At 40.6% G+C, this 20,101-nt stretch overlaps 1 protein-coding gene across 6 annotated transcripts in view; it reads left to right on the top strand.

Annotated features, from left to right (window-relative positions):
* Nucleotides 1-754: 754 nt before the first annotated feature.
* LOC120860879 (kinesin-like protein KIF23) overlaps nucleotides 755-20,101 on the top strand; it is a 44,321-nt gene continuing 24,974 nt past the window's right edge. For 3 of the 6 annotated variants that reach the window (XM_040236580.1, XM_040236578.1, XM_040236582.1), the window contains exons 1-4: nucleotides 755-955; nucleotides 3,353-3,422; nucleotides 4,445-4,573; nucleotides 12,598-12,703. In XM_040236580.1, the coding sequence (XP_040092514.1) occupies nucleotides 945-955; nucleotides 3,353-3,422; nucleotides 4,445-4,573; nucleotides 12,598-12,703 (316 nt within the window). In that variant the 5' untranslated portion in view covers nucleotides 755-944. The remainder of the gene's footprint in view (nucleotides 956-3,352; nucleotides 3,423-4,444; nucleotides 4,574-12,597; nucleotides 12,704-20,101) is intronic. The other 3 variants (XM_040236581.1, XM_040236583.1, XM_040236579.1) reach the window with 1 other exon arrangement.

Below are 20,101 nucleotides of genomic sequence, written 5' to 3'. Positions count from 1 at the left end.
AAATGTGGAAAAACAGGTCCTCTCTTACATGTCTCCTAGGATTCTGCATTTGGACATTTATGGAGGACAGTTTAGCAATATCTGTGAAACATTATGTAAGACAAGTATACTCTTTATCACAGTACTCTTCTGTAAAATGATGAATTTCCAAGTTTACTCACTGTAACTATGTAACAGCAAAGATAGGAACCATCTTTATGTGGAACATTATGGGTTGAGGATATTATGTCTATTCTTACTGATGTCTGGTCCTGTAGAAAGTTGAGGAGAATAGGATTACAGTTCCATGAGAGCAAAGATGTAGGTGCATATTTCATAGTCATTGGTTTAGGGGCAAAGGTGGAAGTGAGAATCAGTTCATCTTAGAAAACAGTGGTTCGGGAAGAGCTAGAGAAACCAGAGAGGGAGATTCCCGGAAGGACAAAGAAGAGAGAGAAAGGAAGCCAACGTGATGTGATGATCTGGAAGCCAGAAAGTGAGTCTGTCTCTGCATAGGGTACGGACCAAGGACTGGACACTCCTGGGTCGGACCGACACTGCTGATCTCTGAATCAGTCCTGGACTTGCCCTTCCATTGGACTTACTGGGATATGGGAACAGAAACTCTCAGTGTCCTCAGAGAATACGGATGGGGTTTATTTCCAGGCTGCCAATGCTCTGTTTGCGTCGGTCGCCTAGGAGACGAGCACCACATCCCACTGAGCAGGCGCTTTTTCTGAGGCCACGCCCCTCCCGTGGGCGGGTGCTGATTGGCCCGTTTGAAATGCGCCGGGCGCGAGCTCACCTGGCCCCTCAGCGGCGTTTCACAAATTCCTCAAGCGCCGCGCTTGAGTCGCCGAGTCGCCGTCCCTGTGGCCGGTCCCTGAGGCCCGCCGTTCTCGTCAACCCCCGACCGAGTCCGGCATCCCCCGCGCGCGCGTCTGGGCAGTTCGGAGCTTACTACCATGAAGGCAGCGTGAGTACTGGGCCGCGGAACTGGGGCCGGCGTCTCCCCCCGCCGCGGCAGGCCCCCGGCCGCGCCGTGGGCACCAAGCCCTTGCCGCCTGGGACCACCGAGCCCCCCACCAGGACCGCCCAGGGGCAGACGGGCGTGAAGACCCGTCCTCGTCCACCCCGTCTAGCTCCGCGCCTCGCGGAGTCGGGCGCCTGGCTCCCCGCCCTGGCTACACTCGGCCGCGAAGGGCGGCCCCACGTTGGGAGGGGCGGGAGGTTTGGGCCGGGACCGCCGCCTCCAATCCTTTCTCTAATTCCCCTTTGCTTCCCTGGCCGCCCGCACCCGCGGGTTGCATTTTGCCCAGTTAGTGAGGGTCGGGGGTCGTCCCGCGGGTGGGCCTGCTGTTGTGTCCTGGGTTTGGGGTTGGGTAGGTGGTCTCAGCTCCTGAAGAGCCCTTGGCATCCGGGCGCACTGCCTGCCTTTCCTAGTCTAATTCGGTAGCCTCGGGGCCGCGACCCTCGGGTGTAGGCCAGTTAGTTCCTTTTGCTCTGTTCTTTTGGTCTCAGACAACCCCGCCCCCGGCCACAAACGTCCACATTCCTCGCGTAGTTGGTTGACATTTGCGCCGCAGCCTAATTCCTTGACCGCTACTGGGTGACGAAATACTTGTGCAAAGAAGGTTAACTTTATAATCATCATCATGATATCGCTGCTGCTGCTGCTGCTGAGTCGCTTCAGTCGTGGCCGACTCTGTGCGACCCCAGAGACGGCAGCCCACCAGGCTCCGCCGTCCCTGGGATTCTCCAGGCAAGAACACTGGAGTGGGTTGCCATTTCCTTCTCCAACGCATGAAACTGAAAAGTGAAAGTGAAGTCGCTCAGTTGTGTCCGACTCTGCGATCCCATGGACTGCAGCCTACGAGGCTCCTCCGTCCATGGGATTTTCCAGGCAAGAGTACTGGAGTGGGGTGCCATTGCCTTCTCCCATGATATAGCTAGTCGTTTGCCAAAAAAAAAAAAAAAAAAAAAAACAACCCAGCTTGTTTTCTTAAGAGGCTAAAGTCAAAATTTTTATCTTTGGAGAAAAAAAAATGTTGAGTTTAAGTAAACCTACCATAATATTTTGCACTTAAAACACGAATTTGTTTTGTTTCATTGGGAAAGTGCTGAGAAAGTATTTTAACAACCTGTATAGTCCAAGCCAATAATTTCACTTAGTGTCAAATGTTTATCTCATCTGTAGATAAATGGAGGGGAAGGGGGGAGTGTCATACTAGAGAAATGGTGAAATAAACCAAAATATCTTTTTCTACTGCCCCCACTTAAGAGAGCACAAAATTGCAGTTTGGGGACCACATTTTGTCTGGGAACAAAGGATGATAGTTTTGAGAATTCAATAGTCACTTGTTCTTTAAAAATAAAGACATAAATCTTGATCAAAGAGTGGATTTCTCCATCTGCATTTTTATAATTTAGAAATTAATCACTTGGTCTGCCTTGGCAATGGGCTAAGCACAACATGTGTGCTTTATGAAATGCCTTTTGAGATAAGTGTGCTCAATTATCTGTTGAGTTTTCAAATTTGTTATGCCTGTAAAATTGTTGGTCAAGAAAGCAAACCACTTAACATACAGAACTATAAGTAGATACTAAAAAAAAAACAGAATTTGACTGAGTAAGTTGTAAAGATCTTACAGGTTTTATTCAATGATTTGTGAATCAGACAGCCTCCTATCTAGCAGAAAGGTGTTCCTAAGAGCTGTACAAAATGGAAGATTTTTGGGGGGGGGTTGTGGAACAAAGGAATTATACTAGCAATGAGTGGGTTGTTTGTAGCAAGGTGAACATCCTTTACTCTATGGCAGGGGTCTATCAGTGGCTAAGGAAACGGCAACCCACTCCAGTGTTCGTGCCTGGAGAATCCCAGGGACGGGGGAGCCTGCTGGGCTGCCGTCTCTGGGGTCACACAGAGTCGGACACGACTGAAGCGACTTAGCAGCAGCAGCAGCAGCAGCAGCAGGGGTCTATCAGATAGATCACTTTACCAGTGCTGACCAGGTAATTCCAGATTGACTGGTTTAAGATTCTTCTATTGGGAGTGGTTGGAACTGTAAGTTAGGTATTAAGTCACAATTTGGTGGCATGGAACTTAGCACAAATAACTCCATTTGGGGCCGGTTATTTCTGTTTTTGGTGCCACAAATGTCTCCTAAGCCAAATTTTAATTACTTTTAAGTTTCACATGTCACAAACACTCTGCTACTAAGGTAGTTTGTACGTATTCATATTATTTGGGGCATAGTGTTTTGGAACTGCTGAAGAATAATTTTATAACCCCTAGGAAGATTGACTCTGTATGAATTATAGGTTAGGTTTTTATGTTAGTGTTGAACTGAAATGTTTTTGTTTCTATGACCAGGAGGACTAAGACACCCAGGAAACCACCAGTGAAAAAAGGATCCCAAACGAGTCTTAAAGACCCAGTTGGGGTAAGATCTGCCTGTGAATTTGTGTATTCTTTCTTCAGTCCCTTTATGTTTTGTATGCTTGAAAGGGACAGAGATGTGGAAGTGGAATCAAACAACATTTAGCTAAAAGGACTGTACTAAATTGCTTAAGGCTGATTCCAGCTTTGAAATTTTGTTTCTATGTAGAATTTATTAGTCTAGTGAAATGAAGCCTTTGGTTGTCAATTGCATACTTCCTATAACTACTTATATTTGAAAAGTTGTAGATAATGAAAAAATATTTTTCAACATGTTGGAGATATTCTTCATAGTCTCTGGGATGGGGAGAAATTTTGTGCTTGGATGAACATCCTCTATCTTTACGACAGTTATATAGTAACTTATGGCATACTTCAAGAGTAAAGCCCCAAACTCCATGCTTTTGGGGACCAAGTTTCATAGACTGGTTTAGAACAGTTTCATTTATCTCGTGACTACTCTATGAACTTCACTAGTTTCAGGCTTGGGAACTTTTAAAAGCAAATGGCAAATAAAAGAACATTGGCTTGCTCTGTTTTTTTGTTTTGTATTTGTTTGTTTTAATTTTCCCTTCATTGGCACTGGAGTGTTATCTTTGATCTGAGTTGTAGGAACCAGATGCTTTGCATATACAGCAAACAGTTTTCTCCCAACCCTATTACTGATTAAGAAGATGACGTTTTGAATCTCTCACTGTAGTATATTGTGTTACGCTGGCAAGTTTTACCTGACATCCAATTCCAAACAATCCTAACAGCTTTTCAGATATTTTTCATTGTGTGACATGTTCTTGATTTTTAGAGTTTTGATTTTATGTGCATTTAAAATTGTCTCATATCTCATATATCTGTTTGCGTTTGACAATCAGCAAATTAGGTAGCAGATTTTTGGCTTTTGTAGCTCTTAAGTTTATATAGCTCTCAAGTTTAGATGCCAAATGTTGGTTGGTGAATGAATAAATGAGTGAAGGAAAAGTCAGGTAAAAAGTCAACCTTTGTTGTTTAAGCGCCTTCTTGTATTTTCAGGTGTATTGTAGGGTACGCCCACTGAGCCTTCCTGAGCAAGAGTGTTGCATAGAAGTAATCAATAATACAACAGTTCAGCTTCATACTCCTGAGGGTTACAGACTCAACAGAAATGGAGACTATAAGGAGGTAATTCTGCTTGGAACCACCTGTTTTTAATTGATAGGTTTTTTTCTTGAATTGGTTTTCTGTTTTTTAAATATGACAAAATTCCTGTGTTTCCACTTGACTAAAAGACTTATTTACTTCAGTCTAACTACCTACCATATTAAAAGTGTCTAATTTCTGGGTTTTATAAACACACCTTTGGTATACTGAAGTTAAAAGATTCTTTTCAGATGATAATTTCTTATACTGGATATTTATTGCTTTTTAGAGCATATGTTAGGGATAGTTTAATGTGCAATGATATCTGATTGTGCTGCTGCTGCTGCTGCTAAGTCACTTCAGTCGTGTGCGACCCCAGAGACGGCAGCCTACGAGGCTCCCCCATCCCTGGGATTCTCCAGGCAAGAACACTGGAGTGGGTTGCCATGTCCTTCTCCAATGCATGAAAGTGAAAAGTGAAAGTGAAGTCGCTCAGTCTTGTCCGACTCTTCGCTACCCCACGGACTGTAGCCTACTAAGCCGCTCTGTCCATGGGATTTACCAAGCAAGAGTACTGGAGTGGGGTGCCATTGCCTTCTCCAACCTGATTGTACTAGGCAGTTACATATATATATATATATATATATATAGTTCCATGTGTGGGATTGAAGTAACATAATAGGCATTGTGTACTTGTATCGATTTCTTATGAAGTGTTTTTATTTTTGTAAATAAGCAAAGAGTTCAGTTCAGTAAATATGTGCTAAGCTGGAGGGTGGAAGGAGACTTTTAAAAATGAATAAGACATGATCCTTGCTTTTATGGAGCTTACAACTTAGTTGGGAGCACAGACACTAAGGAACTAATGCTCAGAGGTAAGACAGAGATGTGCTTAAAGAAATGGACTCTGGGAATGCAGAAAAAAGATTAATTCAGGCTGTCAGCTCTTGTAGATGCCTTTACTCTTTTATGTACACTACTCCTGGGAGATTGTTGGTCAGAAGCCTACCAGTGGCCTCTTTGGTGGTGTGATGTGATGGACACCTCTTTGTCTTCATCATGATCTGTTTCTCAGCAGCACTGTTCTGTCTTCCCCCTCGAACTTTCCATGTTCTGTCTTTTATCCATAGCTTTACACATTGATTACATGGTAATAATTTTGGAATTTTTATCTTCAACCTACATCTTTTCTCTAAACTGGAATGTCCACTGTTTGGATACTGTGGCATGTCCAAAAGAACTCTTGATTGTTTTTCCCCTCTAGATCAGTACTTCTCTTGTTTTTCTTGTCATTAAATAACATCACCACCATCTATTTGCTCAAACCAGAAACCTTGTCCCTACCTTTTTCTTGGGGGCTTCCCTAGTAGCTCAATTGGTAAAGAATCTGCCTGCAATGCAGAAGACCTGGGTTTGATCCCTGGGTCGGGAAGATCCCCTGGAGAAAGAAATGGCAACCCACTTGAGTACTCTTGCCTGGAGAATTCCGTGGACGGAGGAGTCTGGTGGGCTACAGTCCATGGGATCATAAAGAGTCAGACAGGACTGTAGACGAACTTTCACTTTCACTTTTCTGTTCAGTTCAGTCGCTCAGTCGTGTCCGACTCTCTGTGACCCCATGAATTGCAGCATGCCAGGCCTCTCTGTCCAGACCAACTCCCGGAGTTCACTCAGACTCACATCCATCAAGTCAGTGATGCCATCCAGCCATCTCATCCTCTGCTGTCCCCTTCTCCTCCTGCCCCCAATCCCTCCCAGCATCAGAGTCTTTTCCAATGAGTCAACTCTTGGCATGAGGTGGCCAAGGTACTGGAGTTTCAGCTTCAGCATCATTCCCTCCAAAGAAATCCCAGGGCTGATCTCCTTCAGAATGGACTGGTTGGATCTCCTTGCAGTCCGAGGGACTCTCAAGAGTCTTCTCCAATACCACAGTTCAAATGCATCAATTCTTTGGCACTCAGCTTTCTTCACAGTCCAACTCTCACATCCATACATGACCACTGGAAAAACCATAGCCTTGACTAGATGGACCTTTGTTGGCAAAGTAATGTCTCTGCTTTTGAATATGCTATCTAGGTTGGTCATAACTTTACTTCCAAAGAGTAAGCATCTTTTAATTTCATGGCTGCAATCACCATCTGCAGTGATTTTGGAGCCCCCAAAAATAAAGTCAGCCACTGTTTCCACTGTTTCCCCATCTATTTGCCATGAAGTGATGGGACCAGATGCCATGATCTTCGTTTTCTGAATGTTGAGCTTTAAGCCAACTTTTTCACTCTCCTCTTTCACTTTCATCAAGAGGCTTTTTAATTCCTCTTCACTTTCTGCCATAAGGGTGGTGTCATCTGCATATCTGAGGTTATTGATATTTCTTCTGGCAATCTTGATTCCAGCTTGTGCTTCTTCCAGACCAGCGTTTCTCATGATGTACTTGGCATACAAGTTAAATAAGCAGGGTGACAATATACAGCCTTTTCCTATTTGGAACCAGTCTGTTGTTCCATGTTCAGTTCGAACTGTTGCTTCCTGACCTGCATATAGGTTTCTCAAGAGGCAAGTCAGGTGGTAGGTATTCCCATCTCTTGAAGAATTTTCCACAGTTTATTGTGATCCACAGTCAAAGGCTTTGGCATAGTCAATAAAGCAGAAATAGATGTTTTTCTGGAACTCTCTTGCTTTTTCGATGATCCAGCGGATGTTGGCAATTTGATCTCTGGTTCCTCTGCCTTTTCTAAAACCAGCTTGAACATCAGGAAGTTCACGGTTCATGTATTGCTGAAGCCTGGCTTGGAGAATTTTGAGCATTACTTTACTAGTGTGTGAGATGAATGCAGTTGTGCAGTAGTTTGAGCATTCTTTGGGATGGAATGAAAACTGACCTTTTCCAGTCCTGTGGCCACTGCTGAGTTTTCCAAATTTGCTGGTGTATTGAGTGCAGCACTTTCACAGCATCATCTTTCAGGATTTGAAATAGCTCAACTGGAATTCCATCACCTCCACTAGCTTTGTTCATAGTGATGCTTCCTAAGGCCCACTTGACTTCACATTCCAGGATGTCTGGCTCTAGGTGAGTGATCACACCATCGTGATTATCTTGGTTATGAAGATCTTTTTTGTATAGTTCTTCTGTGTATTCTTGCCACCTCTTCTTAATATCTTCTGCTTCTGTTAGGTCCATACCATTTCTGTCCTTTATCGAGCCCATCTTTGCATGAAATGTTCCCTTGGTGTCTCTAATTTTCTTGAAGAGTTCTCTAGTCTTTCCCATTCTGTTGTTTTCCTCTATTTCTTTGCACTGATCGCTGAAGAAGGCTTTCTTATCTCTTCTTGCTATTCTTTGGAACTCTGCATTCAGATGCTTGTATCTTTCCTTTTCTCCTTTGCTTTTTGCTTCCCTTCTTTTCACAGCTATTTGTAAGGCCTCCTCAGACAGCCATTTTGCTTTTTTGCATTTCTTTTCTGGATGATCTTGATCCCTGTCTCCTGTACAATGTCACAAACCTCCATCCATAGTTCATCAGGCACTCTATCTATCAGATCTAGTCCCTTAAATCTATTTCTCACAGGTCATACCTGAATGGTCTAGTGGTTTTCTCCACTTTCTTCAATTTAAGTCTGAATTTGGCAATAAGGGATTCATGATCTGAGCCACAGTCAGCTCCTGGTCTTGTTTTTGTTGACTGTATAGAACTTCTCCATCTTTGGCTGCAAAGAATATAATCAGTCTGATTTGGATGTTGACCATCTGGTGATGTCCATGTGTAGAGTCTTCTCTTGTGTTGTTGGAAGAGGGTGTTTGCTATGATCAGTGCCATTTTCTTGGCAAAACTCTATTAGCCTTTGCCCTACTTCATTCCGTATTCCAAGGCCAAATTTGCCTGTTACTCCAGGTGTTTCTTGACTTCCTACTTTTGCATTCCAGTCCCCTAGAATGAAAAGGACATCTTTTTTGGGTGTTGGGTCTAAAAGATCTTGTAGGTCTTCATAAAACCATTCAACTTCAGTTTCTTCAGCATTACTGGTTGGGGCATAGACTTGGATTACCGTGATATTCAATGGTTTGCCTTAGAAACGAACAGAGACCATTCTGTCATTTTTGAGATTGCATCCAAGTAGTGCATTTTGGACTCTTTTGTTGACCATGATGGCTACTCCATTTCTTCTGAGGGATTCCTGCCCTCAGTAGTAGATATAATGGTCATCTGAGTTAAATTCACCCATTCCAGTCCATCTTAGTTCGCTGATTCCTAGAATGTCGACGTTCACTCTTGCCATCTCCTGTTTGACCACTTCCAATTTGCCTTGATTCATGGACCTGACATTCCAGGTTCCTATGCAATATTGCTCTTTACAGCACTGGCCCTTGCTTCCATCACCAATCACATCTACAACTGGGTATTGTTTTTGCTTTGGCTCCATCCCTTCATTCTTTCTGGAGTTATTTCTCTGTTATACCCCCTCATATCTAGTTCATTAGCAGATCCAATCAGTTCTGCTCTTGAAACTGTCCTTTTATTTCTATCTCTACTGCTGCTACCCTTGTCTGAGGTCTGTTTTAATTAAGGAGACTAGTGCTTCTCAAACTGTCTATGATGAAGAAGCAACTTTTTTATTTTCAGTGCATTGTGACTGATACTTTTATGCAGCTTTGCCACAAGAAACTGTTACACAATTGTTAGGCAAAGTTAGACAATGGAGAACTGGTTTATAATCTGTTCAGACTAAGCTCACTGATCACATGCTGGGATGTTGCAGCCATGTGAAATGACTGTAGAGGTTCTGAGCAATTACTCTCCATCTCTGTAATTACTTCCCCGGGACAGGAGACAGATAGCCCTCAGAGGGGCACTGGCTCGCCTGCTGACCGCACTTTCAGTGGCTTTGACAAGACTATGCTGAAGCCAACTGGACCACCTGCTTCCATTCTGAATCTTCTCTGATCTGTTGTCACAGAGCAGCCAGTCAAAGCAGAAGTCAGACCTCACTATTTCCCTTTTTTTTTAAAAATTGAAGTACCGTTAAGTTATAGTGTTGTATTAGCTTCTGGTATACAGCAAAGTGATTTGGTTATACATATATGTACACATTCTTTTTCATATTCTTTTCCTTTATAGTTTACTACAAGATACTGAATACACCTGCCTGTACTATAGAGTAGGATGTTGATGTTTATCTATTTTATATATGTTGTTGTTCAGTCGCTAAGTTGTGTCTGACTCTTTGTGACCCCATAGACTGCAGTACACTAGGCTTCCCTGTCCTCCACTATCTCCCAGGGTTTGCTCAAACTCATGTCCATTCAGTCAGTGATGCCATCCAACCAGCTCATCCTCTATTGCCCCCTTCTCCTCCTGCCTTCAGTCTTTCCCAGTATCAGGGTCTTAATACTTTGTATCTCCTAATCCCAAACTCTTAATTTGTACCCTCCCCCACCATTTTTCTTTTTAAAGCCTTCTAAAGGATAAAGTTTTAAAATGGGAAAATCCTATTTAACCTCACCTCTCAGTACTCATCCAATCCGTAATGGGCTTCCCTTGTAGCTCAGCTGGTAAAGAATCTGCCTGCAGTGCAGGAAATCCGAGTTCAATCCCTGGGTTGGGAAGATCCCCTGGAGAAGGAAATGGCAACCCACTCCAGTATCCTTGCCTGGAAAATCTCATGGACAGAGGAAGCTGGTGGATTGCAGTCCATGGGGTCGCAAAGAGTTGGGCACGACTGAGCGACTAACACACACACAATCCGTAATTGCTTGGATAAGCCAGAATCCTGCCTTAGGCCTTTTGCCTTAGCTCTTAGCAGGATGGCTCCTCATCCTCAGGTTGAGCTTAAACCACCTTCTCCAAGAGTCTGTCCAGACCACCCCCATCAGAAGCAGTACCATTCCTCCTTCTGTCCTGGTCTGGTCTATACTTCCTTAATAGCACTTATCACAATCTGTAGACTTATGTACTTGTTTATGGTCTCTTTCCCCAGGTGCAATATGCACTTCTAGGGGGTGTGCACCTTATGTGTCCAGTTGGCCAAATACTCAGTAAAGTGGAGTAAGCATGAAGGAATGGTTTGGGAAGGCATGGAAGAGTAGGGCTTTGAGAATATAAAATAGTTGAGAAGTGACTTATTGAATTTTACTTTTATTAGAGTTAATTTCATGTATGTGTAAATAGTACAAAAGCTTCAGTGGGGATTAAAAGTTCTCAGTGTCTTGTGACAGAAGGCAACACTGGATAATGGGAAAAATGTTAGAATGGAAATGGCTTTGACACCAATTAGCTTCATTGGCTTGGGCAAGTTCCTTCTTGGCCTCAGTTTTCTTCACCTGGAAGGGGGTGGGGGTTGTTCGTGAAGACTTGGAGGTCATCTGATTGACCTGTCACACTATCCTGTGTGTATCCTTTCAGTTCCAGGATTCTTTGTTCTTTCTATGAACTCTAAAGCTGTTTTCTAAAGGGCTTTCCTCATAGGTCAGTTGGTAAAGGATCCACCTGCAATGCAGGAGACCCCCCCAGTTCGATTCCTGGGTCTGGAAGATCTGCTGGAGAAGGGATAAGCTATGCACTCCAGTATTCTTGGGCTTCCCTTGTGGCTCAGCTGGTAAAGAATCCGCCTGCAATGCAGGAGACCTGAGTTCAATCCCTGGGTTGAGAAGATCCCCTGGAGGAGGGAAAGGCTACCCACTCCAGTATTCTGGCCTGGAGAATTCCGTGGACTATAAAGTTCATGGGGTCACAAAGAATTGGACACGACTGAACAACTTTCACTTTCAAAGCTGTTTTATAGCATTGGAATAAAGACAAAGGTGAGAGTTAGCTGAAGTAAGTGTGTGATATGCTAGACAGTGTTTCAGACATGATTAGTATTAAGTGTGAGCTGCTATTATGATGATGGTGTATTTCAGTCCTAATCTATACGGTCTCCATTTGGGGGACAAAACTGCTAATAGTTTTCATAAGGGTTATGATATTGATATCTGAGCAGGTTGAATTTAAGATAAAAGATATAGAACAGGGAAAAGGGGCCATGTTATAAAGGCTATAATCCATAATAAATTCTGATGAATGCTCAGACACCAATAACAGCATTGATGTTCATGGAGCAAAAACTGAAAGAAATTCAAGAAACCTACAGGAACAGTTGCAATGTCTACAAGCTACTAAAACTAGGAAATAATAAAAATAGAATAGAATTCCAGTCTTTGGACAGTTAGGTCATTTTAGTTTACCTTGAAATGTATTTGTTTACCCCAGTCCCTAATCTTATTTTTCAGTTGGAGGTTGGTAATATTTTCGATAGTATAGCTATATTTCATATGTTGAAAGATCTGAGAATTGAAGTATTACTGCACTTTAAAGGTCACAATTACTTAAAATTTATTTTATATTAGAACACAGATCAAAGGTTTCCCTGGGGGTCCAGTGGTTAAGACTCAATCCTTCCACTGCAGAGGGCTTCATTCCTGATCAGGGAACTAGGATCCTGCATGCCTTGCAGTGTGGCAAAAGGAAAAAAAAAAAAACTCAGATGAGATTATATTGACAGTTATTTTCTAGTTTTAAAAAAGCAATACATCAAAACTCTTAATTTTTTACTGTTATGCTATTTTAGAATGACACCTTTATTAAAAAAAAAAAAGCAGTAAAGTAGTATATGAAGTAATGCTTGAGGATTTTCACAAATCTGTGACTGAATTGTTATAATACCTTTTGATCTTCTTTGTCACTTAATTAAAACAAAATCAGCCTTAGTATATGAAGCATAAGTAGATTTAAGACTTTTCTCCATATATACTTTTATACATATATATGTACATAAAACCCTTCAGTAGTTGTGACCATACTATATACTTCAGTACTATAACCATAAGTATTTACCAGTTTATAATTGGTATAATTTAAGTATGTCATGACCTTTTAAAGGTTCCAAGTTTAAAGTCTATTGATATTTTTTCTTTTCATGTCTAGATTTAAGTGTTCATGAGGAAACATCTGAATGTGTTTAAGCAGATGTATTTCTATCCTAGATATAGTGTGATTCCATTTATGTGCTTTTTATTTCTTCCTTCTCCACAGACTCAGTATTCATTTAAACAAGTATTTGGCACTCATACCACCCAAAAGGAGCTCTTTGATGTTGTGGCTAATCCCTTGGTAGATGACCTCATTCATGGCAAAAATGGTATGATTCTGGAGTTTTGCTGAATTTTACTTTTTTTCTTCTGGTAAAACTTTTTTGATACTTACATATTTACTTTATGTTTGGCCTTGAACTCAGTTAATTTGTCAGGATTGTGTTAAACCTACTTTTTTGAGCAGTTGATTTTATATTTTAATTCACTTATTTTTTAAAATTTCATATTGGAGTATAGTTGATTTACGGAGAAGGCAATGGCACCTCACTCCAGTACTCTTGCCCGGAAATCCCATGGACAGAGGAGCCTGGTGGGCTGCAATCCATGGGGTCGCTAAGAGTTGGACACAACTGAGTGACTTCACTTTCACTTTTCACTTTCACGCACTGGAGAAGGAAATGGCAACCCACTCCAGTGTTGTTGCCTGGAGAATCCCAGGGACGGGGGAGGCTGGTGGGCTGCCGTCTATGGGGTTGCACAGAGTCGGACACGACTGAAGTGACCCAGCAGCAGCAGCAGCATAGTTGATTTACAGTGTTGTATTAGTTTCAGGTGTACAGCTAAATGATTCAGTTGTACATACATCCATTCTTTTTCAGATTCTTTTCCTGTATAGGTTATTACAGAATATTGAGTAGATTTCCCTGTGCTATACAGTAAGTACTTGCTGGTTATTTATTTTAAATATAGTAGTGTGTGTATGTCAGTCTCAAACTCCCAATTTATCCCTCTCTGGTAACCTTTGGTAATCATAAATTTGTTTTCTAAGTCTGTGAGACTGTTTCTGTTTTATAAATAGGTTTATTGGTATACTTTTCTTTTTTTTAGATTCTACATCTAAGGAATCACATTGTCTTTCTCTGTCTGATTTGCTTCACTTACTCACTTAGTATGATAATCTCCAGGTCCATCCATGTTGCTGCAAATGACATTATTTCATTCTTTTTATGGCTGAGTAATATTCCGTTTGATATATGTACCACGCCTTTATCCATTCATCTGTTAATGGACATTTGAGGTTGCTTCCATGTCCTGGCTATTGTAAACAGTGCTGCAGTGAACACTGGGGTGTATGTATCCTTTCAAACCATAGTCTACTCTGAATGTATGCCCCAGTAGTGGTATTGCTGCCTCCTATGGTAGCTCTATTTTTAGTTTTTTAAGGAGTCTACATACTGTTCTCTTAGTGGTGTACCAATTTACATTCCCACCAACACTGTAGGAGTGTTCCCTTACCTCCACACCCTCTCCAGCATTTATTGTGTGTAGACTGTTTGATGATGGCCATTCTGACAAGTGTGAGGGGATATCTTATTGTAGTTTTGATTTTCATTTCTCTAATAACTAGCAATGCTGAGCATCTTTGCCTGTGCCTCTTGGCCATCTGTATATCTTCTTTGGGGAAATACCTATTTAGGTCTTCTGCCCATTTTTTTATTTGATTGTTTTGGATGTAGAGCTGCATGAACTGTATTTTGGAGATTAATCTCTTGTTGGTTACATCATTTATAAATGTTTTCTCCCAGTCTGTTGGTTGTTTTTTCATTTTGTTGATGGTTTCCTTTATTGTGCAAAAGATTTACATTTTAATTAGGTCCCATTTATTTTTGTTTTTACTTTTATTACTCTTGAAGGTGGGTCCAAAAATTATGTCACTGTGATTTATGTTAGAGTGTGTGCTGCCTATGTTTTCCTCTAAGAGCTTTATAGTATCTGGCCTTACATTTAGGTCTTTAATCTATTTTGAGTTTATTTTTGTGTATGGTGTTAGAGAATATTCTAATTTCTTTTTTTTTTTTTTTACATGTAGCTGTCGAGTTTTCCCAGCACCACTTATTGAAGAGACCCTTTTCTCCATTGTATATTCTTGTCTCCTTTGTCGCAAATTGACCATAAGTGTGTGTTTCTGGGCTTTTTTTCCTGTTCCTTTGACCTATAGTGTTGTTTTGTGCCAGTACTGTAGCATTTTGATTTCTGTAGGTTTGTAGTATAGTCTGAAGTCAGGGAGCCTTATTCTTCCCACTTCATTATTCTTTCAAAGGATTGCTTTGACTGTTGGGATGTTTGTGTTTCTGTATAAATGTAAAAAAAAATTTGTTTTAGTTCTATGAAAAATGCCTTTGGAAATTTGAGAGAAACTGCATTGAATCTGTAGATTGCCTTGGGTAGTACAGTCATTTTGACAATATTGATTCTTCCAATCTAAGAACAGGGTATAACTTTCCATTTGTGTCATCTTCAGTTTCTTTCTTCAGTGTCTTGTCGTTTTCAGAGTACAGATCTTTTGCCTCCCTAGGTAGGGTCAGTCCTAGGTTTATTCTTTTTGATGTGATAGTAAATGGGATTATTTCCTTAATTTCTCTTTCTAGTCTTTCATTGTTAGTGTATAGGAATGCAAGAGATTTCTGTGTATTAATTTTGTGTCCTGCAGCTTTACCAGATTCATTGAGGAGCTGTAGTAGTTTTCTGGTAGCATCTTTAGGATTTTCTGTGTCATCATGTCATCTTCAAACAGTGACAGTTTTACTTCTTTTCCTTCTGGACTTCTTTTTCATTTTCTTGGATTGTTGTGGCTAGGACTTCTAACACTATGTTAAATAAACATGAGAAAACATCCTCATCTTGTTCCTAATCTTAGAGGGAATGCTTTCAGCTTTTCACCATTGAGTATGGGCATAAACTGCAGGTTTGTCATACATGGCCTTTATTATGTTGAGGTGTGTTCCCTCTATGCCCACTTTCTGGAGAGGTTTTTGACAAAAGCATTTTCTGCATTTATTCCTCAGTTTGCTAATGTGGCATATCACACTGATTTGTGGGAACTGAAAAATGCTGTATTCTTGAGATAAATCCTATCTGATATTAGTGTAAAATCCTTTTTATGTGTTGACTGAAAAGATGAGTTTTCAAAGTTGCGAGTTAAGTTTTATTTGGGGCAAAATGAGGACTGCAGCCCAGGAGACAGCACCTCAGATAGCTCTGAGAGACTGGTTTAAAGAGGCAGTAGGGGAGAGTCAACAAAAAGATTTTGGTGAAGGGGGAGTTCAATGCAATCAAGCCCTTACTTTACAAAAGCTTTTCTGCTAGTCATCAGCTGATGTCACTATGAAGGGATTTAGTGATTTTTCTAGATATGAAAAGAGGCAAGGATTTGGATCATGAAATCAGTTCCTGAAAATACCTAACTATCTAAAGACCTGTTCCACCAGTTTCCCTAGAGCACAGAGTGACGCACTCTCCACCCTGAATTCCCCTCAGGGTGTGTTGAAGGTTGGCAGCTGAAGCAGCATAGGGTTCAGGTGGCAAATGCTCTTGTTCAGTTGCTGGCAAATGCTCTTGGCAAGTGCCAGTTTGTAGTTGATAATGTATTGTTGGTTGTGCTTTGCTAGTATTTTGTTGAGAATTTTTGCATCGATACTCCTCAGTCATGTTTGCCTGTAATTTTCTTTTTTGTGATAATTTCTCTGATTTTGGTATCAGGATTATAATGGCCTTATAGAATGAGTCTGGGAGAGTTCCTTTCTCTGCAGTTTTAGAAGAGTTTCAGAAGAATAGATGTTAACTATTCTCTAAACATTTGATAGAATTCTCCTGTGAAACTGTCTGGTCTTGGACTTTTGTTTGTTGGGAGTACCTTTTTTTTTTTAATGGCGTATAGTTGATTTACAATGTTACGTTAATTTCTTCTGTACTGCAGAGTGACTCAGTTATACACATATATATTCTTTTTTATATTTTCAGTTATGCTTTGTCACAGGATAGTAAATATATTTCCTTGTGCTATATAATAGGACCTTGTTCATCCATCCTATGTATAATAATTTGCCTCGCTAACTCCAAACTCCTACTGCTTCCCTCTAGTACTCCCTTCCCTCTGAGAACACAAATCTATTCTCTGTATCTGTGAGTCTGTTTTAGTTTTGTAGATATGTTGATTTGTGTCATATTTCAGTTCCACATATAAGTTTTATCATGTTATTTGTCTTTTTCTGACTTAGTATGGTCATCTCTAAATCCATCCTTGTTGCTGCAATGGCATTGTTTCATTCTCTTTTTTTTGTGGCCGAGTGGTATTCCAGTATCTCTGTGTATGTATGTGTGTACACCATATCTTTATCTATTCGTCTGTCAGTGAACGTTTATGTTGTTTCTATGTCTTGGCTATTGTAAACCATGAACACTGGGGTGCATGTATCCTTTCAAAACATGGTTTTCTTTAGATATATGTCCAGGAATGGGATTGCTGCATCCTATAATAGCTCTAATTTAGGTTTTTTAGTAACCTCTATACTGTTCTCCTTAGTGGTATACCAATTTACAAACCCACCAACAATATAGAAGGGTTCCCTTTTCTTCAGACCCTCTCCAGCATTTGTTGTTTGTAGACTTCTTGATGAGGGCCATTCTGATTGGTATGAAGTGGTACCTTATTTTAGTTCTGAATTGCATTTCTCTAAGAACTAGTGATACTGATCATCTTTTCATGTGCCTCTGGGCCATCTGTATGTCATCTTTGGGGAGATGTCTGTTTAGTTCTTCTGTCCATTTTATGATTGGGTTGATTGTTTTTGTAAAAGAGATGCATGTTATTGTTGTTCAGTTGCTCAGTTGTGTCTGCTCTGTGACCCCACGGACTGCAGCACGCCAGGCTTCCCTGTCCTTCACCATCTCCCGGAGCTTGCTCGGACTCACGTCCATTGAGTCAGTGATGCCATCCAACCATCTCATCCTCTGTCATCCCTTTCTCCTCCTGCCTTCAATCTTTCCCAGGAAAGAGGCTGTCCTCTTTCCCAGTGGTCTTTTCCAGTGAAGTGGGCTCTTCGCATTAGGTGGCCAGAGTATTGGAGCTTCAGCATCAGTCCTTCCAATGAATATTTAGGACTGATCTCCTTTAGGATTGACTGGTTTGATCTCCTTGCAGTCCAAGGGACTCTCAAGAGTCTCCTCCAGCACCATAGTTCAAAAGCATCAATTCTTTGGCACTCAGCCTTCTTTATGGTCCAACTCTCACATCCATACATGACTACTGGAAAAACCATAGCTTTGATTATATGGACTTTTGTTGGCAAAGTAATGTCTGCTTTTTAATACACTGTCTAGGTTTGTCACAGCTTTTCTTCCAAGGAGCAAGCGTCTTTTAATTTCATGGCTGCAGTCACTATCTGCAGTGATTTTGGAGCCCAAGAAAATAAAGTCTGTTTCCATTGTTTCCCCATCTATTTGCCATGAAGTGATGGGATCAGATTCCATAATCTTAGTTTTTTGATTGTTGAGTTTTAAGCCAGCTTTTTCACTCTCCTCTTTTACCTTCATCAAGAGGCTCTTTAGTTCCTTTTTGCTTTCTGTTGTAAGGGTGGGCTCACCTGCATATCTGAGGTTATTGATATTTCTCCCTGCAATCTTGATTCTAGCTTGTGCTTCATCCAGCCCGTCATGTCACATGATGTACTCTGCATATAAGTTAAATAAGCAGGGTGCATGGGTTGTTTGTATTTTGGAGATTAATCCCTTGTTGGTCACATCTTTTGCAAATGTTTTCTCCCAGTCTGTTGGTTGTCTTTTCATTTTGTTGATGGTTTCCTTTTCTGTGTAAAACTTGTAAGTTTGGTTAGGTCCCATTTGTTTCTTTTTGGTTTTATTTTTATTGCCTTGGGAGAATAACCCAAGAAAACATTTGTTACTGTTTATGTCAAAAACATCTTGCCTATGTTCTCTTCTAGAAGTTTTATGATATCCTCTTATTTGTTTGCTTTCTGGCCATTCCATCTGGCATGCAGGACAGTTTCCCAACCAGGGATTGAACCTGGGCCACCACAGTGAAAGCACCAAATCCTAACCAGTAGACCACTAGGGGACTCCCAGTGTCTTACGATTAGTTATATTATTAAGCCATTTCGGGTTTATTTTTGTGTATGGTGTGAGGGTATGTTCTTCCTTCATCAATTTACACGTGGCTGTCCTCTTTGCCAACACCACTTGCCAAAGACACTGTCTTTTCTCCATTGTATGTTCTTGCTTCCTTTATCAAAGATTAGTTGTTAATAAAAGATTGTTTATAGGTGTGTGGGTTTGCTTTGGGGTTCTCTATTTTGTTCCATTGAGCCACCTATCTGTTTTCGTGCCAATATCTTGTTGTTTTGATTACTCTAGCCTTGTAATATTATCTGAAGTCTGAGAGAGTTATGTCTCTTGCTTTGTTTTTTCTCCTCAGGATTGCTTTGGCAATTCTGGGTCTTTTGGTTTCATGTTAATTTTAGTATCATTTGTTCTATTTTTGTGAAAAGTAACATTGGTAATTTAATAGAAGTCACATTAAATCTGTAGATTGCTTTGGGTAATCTGGCCCTTTTAGAAAAATTAGTTTTTCCAATCCAAGACCATGGGATATGTCTTCCTATTTCTTTGAATCATCTTTAATTTCCTTTATTAATGTTTTGTAGTTCTCAGCATATAAGTCTTTTACCTCCTTGGTGAGATTCATTCCTAAGCACTTTATGTTTTTTGGTGTGAGTTTAAAAGGGATTGTTTATTTGTTGTTGTTCAGATGCCAAGTCATGTCCAACTCTTCACAACCCCATGGACTGCAGCATGCCAGGCTTCCCAGTCCCTCCATTTCTTGTTTATTTACATCCACATTTTGCTATTTCATTGTTAGAATGCAGCTGATTTCTGTATGGATACAAGATTAATCTTGTATCCTGCTACCTTGCTGAATTTATCAGTTCTAGTGGTTTTGTGTGGAAAAACCACTTTAGGGTTTTCTGTATATGTTATCATGTCATCTGTGTATAATGACAATTTTACCTCTTTCCAACCAGTGTAATTGCCTTTTATTTCTTTTTCTTGTCTGATTGCTGTGACTAGCACTTCCAATCCTATGTTGAAGAGAAGTGGTAAGAGTGGACATCCTTGTCTTATTCCAGATTTTAGTGGGAAGGCTTTCAGCTTTTCACCATTTTCTGTGGGTTTGTCATAAATAGCTTTTATTATATTGAGTTATGTTCTCTCTATACCCAGTTTCAGAAGGATTTTTATCATGAATGGATATTGGATTTTGTCAAATGCTTTTTCTGTAGCTATTGAGCTAATCATGTGGCTTTTGTCCTTTCTTTTATTAATGTGGTGTATCACATTGATTTTATATATATTGAATCATTCTTGGAATCCTGGGATGAATCCAACTTGGTCATGCTCTATGACTTTTTTATATGTTGTCGGATTTCACTTTGCTAGTATTTTGTTCAGAATTTTTGTGTCCTTATTCATCAAAGATAATGGCCTGTAATTTTCTCTTTTTGTGTGGTATCCTTGTCTAGTTTTGGTGTCAGGATGATGGTGGCCTTATTGAATGAGTTTGGGAGTGTTCCTAATTTTGCAATTTTTTGGAATATTTTCAGAAGGATAGGTGTTAACACTTCCCTAAATGTGTGATGGAATTTTCCTGT

The sequence above is a fragment of the Oryx dammah genome, unplaced genomic scaffold, assembly GCF_014754425.2.
Source record: "Oryx dammah isolate SB20612 unplaced genomic scaffold, SCBI_Odam_1.1 HiC_scaffold_11209, whole genome shotgun sequence".
NCBI lineage: Eukaryota > Metazoa > Chordata > Mammalia > Artiodactyla > Bovidae > Oryx > Oryx dammah.
The sequence above is the reverse complement of the archived record's forward strand: the minus strand, read 5'-3'. Positions and strand labels throughout refer to the sequence as shown.